Raw genomic sequence first — 8380 nt, forward strand, 5'->3', positions numbered from 1 at the left:
TGTTTGTGATCGTTTGGTTGGCCTAACACAAGTACTAAATATATAGGGATTTGAGGATTTTTCTTAGGGTCAACACGGTTACCTTTTATTTTTTTGTATGTATTCACAGGTGTGCACTTTAGAGATTAGAGGCCTCCATTTTTCACTCTGAAATTTAATGTCTATTAACTCTAGGTAGGGAGCTAACACCTGAAGGATGGCAAATCAAGCAGCTGCTACCCTAAAAAAATGTTCAAGGTATCCCCAAAAGTGCAGTGTGGTGTAGTGGTGACAGTGTTGTACTGGGAGTCAGGAGATCCGGGTTCTAGTCCCCACTCGGCCATGGAAGCTCACTGGGTGACTTTGGGCCAGTCACAGACTCTCAGCCCAGCCTACCTCACAGGGTTGTTGTTGTGAGGATAAAATGGAGGAGGAGGAGTATGTATGCCGCCTTGAGTTCCTTAGAGGAAAGAAGGTGGGATATAAATGCAATAAACAAACAAACAAACAAACAAACAAAGGCAACCCCCCCCCCAAACACCCAGGGACAGGGATTTACCTGGGACAAGTACCAGAAAATAGAGACTGTCCCTAGTAAACAATAGAAACAGTTGGAGCAAATTCAATTTAGAGGTGTGTGTGTGTGTGTGTGTGTGTGTGTGTGAGAGAGAGGGGGGGGGTCACAAACCTGCATTTGGAAGTATATCCATGTTGCCAAAGATATTTCAAATCCCTTTGTATAACAGTTTACCAAGAAGTTTAATCCTGTCACCTGTGGCCCGAATTGAGATAATGGTTTTTTGTCTTTCAAACCATACTACATGTGTTAGTTAGCTTGCCAATACCAGGATGTTTGTGTAAGCATCAACACTGCGTTGTTAATGGCCACTGTAATGGTTCTGCGTACATTTAGGATTTAACGTAATTGTCACAACCTGTACTTCTTGCATTTCAGTTCCCTCTGACCTCCTTTATCACTGTTCGTCCCCTTGATGCAACTTCCACAACCATGTGCATATATGGCTGCCAACATAGGATAACATGTCGTGGATCATAAATGTGTTAGTCTTTAAGGTGCTGCAAAAGTCTTTGTTGTTTTTGTTTCAAGAGACTAATATGGCTACCCCTCTGGAAATTGTTCTGATCTCTTTTTATTCATCCACAGTAATAGACAATAGTTTGGTTGAGCCCCAGATTTGGTCATGCTGAGAGTAGGCCCATTGAAATTAATGGGAATTTGGTTAGCCCTGCGAATTCCTTGTCCCATGGATTTCAGTGGGTCTAATCTAAACATGGTTAAGCCAGCTCAACAGGCAGAAGGTGACTACTTCTTCTTCAGACCTTTGGGGTTTTCAGTTTTGGTCTTCTTCCTGTTCATCGTTCTTCTTCCAAACTCCTGCCATATGAGATCAGTTGACCTAAGGGGCCAGGATCACCTTCCAACAGTCGCAGCACTCAAGCCAATAGCCTTGGGAGGGCATAGATGGCACAACACAATCTGCATTCTTGCGAATTAGTCCTTGTGGCTAACTGGACCACGAATGACAAATGCATCACTTTGCCATCTCTACCTGGCCGAGACAGAGACTAAATGCAGCAGGGGCTGCCCAGTCTCGCTGGGTTCTCCCCGGGCGCTTTTGAGCCGGTTTTGGGAGATATCCTCCCTGACGTCTGCGGGCCCGATGGGGACGACAATCTTCCTGCGGAAGTTCTGCCCGAGCAAGATGTAAATGAAAGGGTTCAGGCAGCTATTGGCATAGCCCAGGCTGATGGCCACTTTGTAGGCATAGTAGAAAGGCAAGCTAGGCTGGTGCATGGCCAACTGGACCAGCTGTAGGACATGGAACGGGGCCCAGCAGACGAAGAACGCCAAGCAGATGGCAATGGCGACTCGCGTCACCTTTTTGGTCCGGAGTCTGGTGCATCTCTGCCCAGTCAGCGCTTGCGAGGACCTGGCCATCCTCAGCAGGATCCTTCTGTAGGCCAACGTGATGAGTGCGAAAGGAATGGCAAATGCCAGGAAGAACTGGTAGAGGGTGTACCAGTAGATGTCTCGCTGGGGTTTCGGCAGGCGGATCCCGCAGCCCAGCAGCCCTCCTGGCAGGGGAATGAGCTGTGCGTACATCCACACTGGGGTGATGCTGAGGACGGAAAGAGCCCAGAGCGCACAGATGGCCGAGATGGCAACTGGGGGCTTCCTGAAGCGGGTGGAGGTGAAAGGGTACACAGTGGCCAGGTAGCGGTCGATGGACATAGCGGTGAGGATGTAGGTGCTGGTGAATTGGCTGTTAGCATCCAGGGCGGTAATGATGGTGCACATGGTCTCTCCAAACTGCCAGGCTCCGTTTCCTAGCAGCTGATGGATGAGAAAGGGCATGCCCAGGAGGAAGAGCAAGTCCACCAGGGAGAGGTTGACGATAAAGATGTCGGGGACGCTGCTGCCGGGGCTGGGTTTCTTAAAGACAGTGCAGAGCACCAGGCTGTTGCCTGCGATGCCCAAGAGGCAAATGATACCAAAGAGGATGGGCATGATAAAGCTGCTATAGCTCAAGGGGCTGAGATCACCTACCAAAAAGAGAGGGACAGTGAGAGGGAGCAAAAAGGCAGAGTCATGTTGAACCATGTCTACACAGTTATTCACAAAAACGACAAGGAGTCTGGTGGCACCTAACACATGGACTACGGAATAGGTTTTTTATGGATAATGATGGTGGTGATGATGATATTATTTTCTGGACTAAGGTCTACTTATTTACTTACTTACACTAGATGGAAGCCTCTAGTCTCTGAGTATCTAGGGCCCTGCCAGGCTGCTGAGGGCAGGGCAGAAGGAGCAATGGAGGTGATCTTCACCTCTTCATCCTCCTTTTTGCGTCTTTTTCTAGATGTGCCCGTCCAGAGGAGGCACACTGCCAGGGCTGGGGCTGGGGCCAGAGTGGCTGTAGGATTTTTTGTAACCTGACCTCTCCCCTCCCACCAAAACACCACCTTTCTGTGACCTCTGAAAGCAGGTACCATTCTTTCCACAATGGCTGCAAGGGGGTGGGTGGAGGGATTGGATTTATGAGTCCCCCTCCCAAAGTTGTAGCAATGTCTACAGCTTCAGGAGGGGGAATCCAAAAATCCTATGGTCCCCAGGATGTTCTCCAGGGACCATAGGATTGCACCTTTATTTTCTTACTTATTTTCTTACATACTTTCTTACATACTTTCTTAGTTACTAAGGGCACAATCCTATGGCCACTAGTCAGTGGTTAGATGGCCATAGGATACATCAGTTTCCAGGAACCGACTTTGGGGCCTATGCTCGGAGGTTGGTTCCCTGAGAACTGACCTTTCCCCCCTCTCGTGCTGCCTCATAGGCAGCACGGGACAGCCCCGTGTTCCACGCTCGGAAGAGGAGTGCAGAGCGGCGAAAATGGAGTGTTCCTGGGGCCATTCCGGGGTGGGGAAGGTGGAAATGCCAGTACGACACATCCATCGTGTCATCCAGCAGCTGCTTCCCCCGCTCTGCCTTCCCGTGGCTAGACAGCCGAAATCAGCTATCTAGCTGCAAATGCAGGGCAGCTGAAGCATGGAGGGGACAATCCCCTCCATGCTTCTCCTGCCCTGCATTGGATAGGCGGTCGCCTCCAAGTTTGGAGGTGGCCACCTATCCTGGAAGGATTGCTCCCTCCCTTTCTTAATTTCTTACTTATTCATTCATTCATATTTATGAGTTGCCCTATAGCTTTTATCATGTAAATCTCGGGGTGACCTACATGATAAAAGCACGTGCAATAAAACCAACAATAAAGCACATTAAAATAATTGTTTTAAAAGCAGCAACAATTAAGAATAATTTAAAAGAGATAAATAACTAAGCAGCTAAAACATGGAGAAAGATGATCGCTAAAAAGCAGAATTAAACATATAATTAAAAAGAAATCAAGCAGCAGTAAAAAATATTTTTAGAAGGCCTGGTGGAATAAAAAGGTATTTGCCAGGCACCAGAAAGTCAACCAAGTAGGCACCAGGTGGACCTCTCTAAGGACGGCATTCCACAATTTAGGGGCCACTGCAGAAAAGTCCCACTCAAGTAGCCAGTCTCAGTGATGTTAGCATTCAGAGCGGGGTCTCAGATGATGATCTCAGGCCATGGGCAGGAACATATGGGAAGAGGCGGTCATGTATCCTTCAAGTTCATGTATCTTCATGCATCTGATGAGGTGGTCTCTAGTCCATGAAGGCTTGTGCCAGAAGGTAGATCAGGTAGATCTCTGGATGATCTGCAGTAGCCCTGAAAACATTCTGACTCCCAATTCTTTAACAGCAACAACAAAAAGGCTTCTCCCTGCACCAGTGGAGGGTGGAGGCTCTGATGTCAGTGGGGTGGTGAATCCGCTCCACGTATTAGTCAGAACTCTAAAGCAGCTATCCAAGGTGCAATTCTAAAGGAGTTATCCAACGCTCAACTCTAAAGGAGCTGTCCCAAGAACTTAGATAGTTCCTTTAGAATTCTGACTGGTTCTTATTGAAACCTGATTTACCACCCCACTGACATCAGAGCCACCAGCCTCCACTGTCCTGCACCCAGCCTCCCTCCAAATCAGGCTGCTGAAATGAAAAAAGCTTGGAAGGGGGGGCGGGGGAAACGAGTGGATTTTTCTGTGAAATGACCAGGAGCTCAGTTCTGGCACTGGAAGGAAATTCGTGGTCTGAGCCATGTCCCCAGAGGCACCCAGTTCTTTAATTCTAGCGTACATATGTTCTGAGCCACTGTTTTACACCCAACTCCAGCTGGTAGACCCAGAGATTCTAGTAAAAAAAAAAAAAAAGTAGACACTTGCAGCTTGGCATCTGCCCACCCCTGGCTTGTGCCAGAATAAATCTGTTGTAGCTGGCTGGCACAGCACCAGATCCTGGCTGCGGCACTCACTTGACCTCTGGACAGTAAAATATTTCTGTTTAGCTGCCATCATGGGTGGAGGAGACCATACAACAGCTGTATAAAAAAGAGTCTGTGGAAAAAGCTGGGGAGCGGGAGGGTACACGTGGAAGAGGGATAGGCAACCTGGTGCCCTCCAATGTTTTGGACTATAACTCCCCTAATCCCTGACTATTGGCCAAGAGCCTGGGACTGATGGGAGTTGTAGTCCAAAACATCTAGAGGGTGGTGGCTTGCCTACCCCTGACAAAACACCCTCTGTGCCTTTTATTTTATGGAGACATTTGTCAGAAAACAGCACAGTGCTTATGTTTGTTATATCAGGAGTGAGCAATTTGACATGGATATGAGCAGTATAAATGCTCCGGAAATGCAGCTATCAATCTATCTAGATCTATAGCTATATCTCCATGATGTACCTGGGAAATTGCAGAATTAATGGCCTTACCGAGGGGAGGAGGGCTCGTTTGATGTCAATGTGTATGACTTGGCTTACTTCATAATGTGATAAGCCAGCTCTGCTGCATTCAGGGAGCCCCCCTTGCGGAGCAGGGCCCTGGGCTGCTGCCCCAAAGTCCTTCCTACATGGCACCACTGTGTGATGATATATGTGCAAATACATAGACTTGCCCACCTGTCTGAGTCTCCACATCCCTCTGCATGATGTTGTGCCTGCCTATATAACCATGAAACACTTCTTTCCTGGGGTGGCACGCGTGTTCTTGCACAGTTGCCATTACCCGCCCTGATTCCTTTTGAGAGGACTGGGCTATAAATCTAATGCGCGCACACCCACACAGCGAAAGCCACCTTGGCGCTTCTGACATTTATCTCTGAACTTGAAAGAGATTTGGAAAAGAAGCTACACAGAACTGGAGGCGACCGTGCAGAACATCGAAAGACCCGGGATGGAGGGATCGTTACACACAGGCAGTTAAGCAACTGGATCATTCTGACATGCTTACGCTCTCATGCAGCTCCCCAAGTTAACTCCCCAGTGCCTATTAGACCCGAGAAAGTTGCAGGTGAAGTCGAACGCCTTTGTACATCGCCAGATATTTTGATACCGCGCCTTCCCGCTGACTCGACTTACCATTGTGGGAAAAGTTTTGTCCCGTCTTCGAGAGATTGGGGGTGCAGTCGTTCATGCTGGGTGTGTGGTTCGCCTGAAAATCCATCCTTCACGTGGTGGGCAGGGCCAGAAACTAGATCCCATCTGCGGTCGTCATTTCATGGAGAAGACAGACAGACAGACAGACAGGAGGGAAGCGGAGTTCCTGGAAGATGCTGTGAAGTCGTCATCCTTCGAGCTGCTCCTTTGGGTGGAAACAACAGAAGCCGCGTCTCCTGCTTCCAGGCTGCGTTTTAAAGCAGGCGTAATGGAAAACACACACACACACGCACGCACGCACGAGCCCCTCTGACTTTGCCTGCTCTCTGCGCTGCCCTCGGGATGAAGCCGAGGCGCCCGAGCCCACAGAAGCAGAGCGCGCGCATCAGCGCATCATCTGTGGCATGTGGCAGAAAAGGGTTATCTGTTGAGCCTGGCAGCGAAAAGCGGACGTGTGTTTGGGCTCCGAGCTGTCCCCGTCACCTTTGCTTTAGAGGCGGGAGCGCGAAGCCTCGTGCAACGGTGCCGCCAGCCCGCTGGCAGTGCCCGGTTTGGAAGGCGGGGGGGGGGGCATGGGCGAGATGCGCTCCGCGGGGGTCTCCTCCTCGAGGCCCTCGCCGTCACCTCCCGTCAAGGGCCACGGGCTCGCTCAGCCGGCTAGAATATTCTGCCTTGATGGGAAGCCGCTGGAAGAAGCAGGTGGTGGGTGATGGGGGAGACCCCTGCTTGAGACCCTGGAGAGCTGTGTCCTGCCCGAGTAGACTAGAGGCACGGTCCCTTGAAGGTAATGTGGTGGGGCTCCTGGCAGTGGGTGGGTCCAGAGCCCAAAGGGAGTGGCATCACCCCTTTTCTCTCTGTGTGACACACCTCTCCCTCTTTCTGTCACCCAATCCCTCCTCTCTCACACACCATTTCCCCCCTGCCACCCCTGTTTCCCCCTCTCCCTCTTTCTGACGCCCCTATTTCCCCCTCCCTCTTTCTGACGCCCCTATTTCCCCCCTCCCTCTTTCCGACGCCCCTATTTCCCCCTCCCTCTTTCCGACGCCCCTATTTCCCCCCTCCCTCTTTCCGACGCCCCTATTTCCCCCCTCCCTCTTTCCGACGCCCCTATTTCCCCCCTCCCTCTTTCCGACGCCCCTATTTCCCCCCTCCCTCTTTCCGACGCCCCTATTTCCCCCTCTCCCTCTTTCCGACGCCCCTATTTCCCCCTCTCCCTCTTTCCGACGCCCCTATTTCCCCCTCTCCCTCTTTCCGACGCCCCTATTTCCCCCTCTCCCTCTTTCCGACGCCCCTATTTCCCCCTCTCCCCCTTTCCGACGCCCCTATTTCCCCCTCTCCCCCTTTCCGACGCCCCTATTTCCCCCTCTCCCTCTTTCCGACGCCCCTATTTCCCCCTCTCCCTCTTTCTGACGCCCCTATTCCCCCCTCTCTTTGACACCCTTTCCCTTGCTCTAACATCCCTATTACCACTCTCTTTCGGACATGCTTATTTCCCACTCTCTTTTTCTGACACCTTATTTCCCACTCTTTCTCAGCTTGGAGGACAGATCGCTCCTGCCAGAGGTTTGAACTGATGGCTTAATGAAGGATTTTGAAATTAGTCTGGGGCCCACATGCCATTAAGTCAAGGGCTGCAAGTTGCCCACTCCTGAAATAGACAATACTGGGCTAGTTGGACCAATGTTAGCACTGGGTATAAACATATATAAAGCCATTTCCTCTGTTTCATGGGAGACCGTGTACACCAGTCTCCCACATCGTGTTTCGTTTGCTGCCAATGGTGTAGTGGTAACTTTTGAAGTCCAGGCATCCATTGTGACAGTCCCCATAGGCACGCGCTGAAGGAGAATCCAAAAATTCAGGCTGTTCTGTTGATCCATATCAACAAATCAGTTCTTAGCAGTTTTCATCTCCACCAGGAGCAGAGCTTTTGTAAAGAAAATGGGTCTCAACTGCCCATTCAAGCTCAGGCCACCCCAAAATACCTTGCATTACACAGGGAATATATAGTTGCTGGGGAAATTCATTTCCGCCCCAGGTAGCGCGAGGATTGCAGCTAACCTCAGGGGGAGCAGGGCATTCTGAGGGGGCGGGGGTGGCAGATGATGTCAGCATCCCTGGTAATCAAAAAGTGTCCGCACTGCACCCCTGAGCACCTTGGCTCCACCACTGCATCCGTTTGATCCTTACTAGGGCCAAAGCTAGTGGGAATCTTGCCTTTCATGGGGCAACCTTTCCCTTTGGACAAATCCATGGAGGAGAAGGCAATCAATGGCTACTAGTCCTGATGGCTATTTGCTACCTCCAGTGAGCCCATGTACACCAGTTGCTGGGGAACATGGGCAGGAGGGTGCTGTTGCACT

The 8380-nt window shown here is 50.5% G+C and overlaps 1 protein-coding gene across 2 annotated transcripts; it reads right to left on the reverse strand.

Moving 5' to 3' along the window:
- Nucleotides 1-1546: 1546 nt before the first annotated feature.
- On the reverse strand, nt 1547-6135 carry LOC146336600 (melanin-concentrating hormone receptor 1-like). 2 transcript variants are annotated; one of them, XM_084819199.1, is made up of 2 exons: nt 6000-6135; nt 1547-2544 (listed from the first exon to the last, which is right to left on the reverse strand). In XM_084819199.1, the coding sequence occupies exons 1-2, from the start codon at nt 6082-6084 to the stop codon at nt 1547-1549; spliced, it is 1083 nt and encodes a 360-aa protein (XP_084675325.1). In that variant the 5' UTR covers nt 6085-6135. The 2 variants fall into 2 exon arrangements, with proteins under 2 accessions (XP_084675325.1, XP_084675324.1); XM_084819198.1 differs by having other exon boundaries at nt 1547-2534; nt 5987-6135.
- Nucleotides 6136-8380: the final 2245 nt, after the last annotated feature.

The sequence above is a fragment of the Heloderma suspectum genome, chromosome 12 (assembly GCF_057233095.1).
Source record: "Heloderma suspectum isolate Gila_16-S chromosome 12, 16-S_ref, whole genome shotgun sequence".
NCBI lineage: Eukaryota > Metazoa > Chordata > Lepidosauria > Squamata > Helodermatidae > Heloderma > Heloderma suspectum.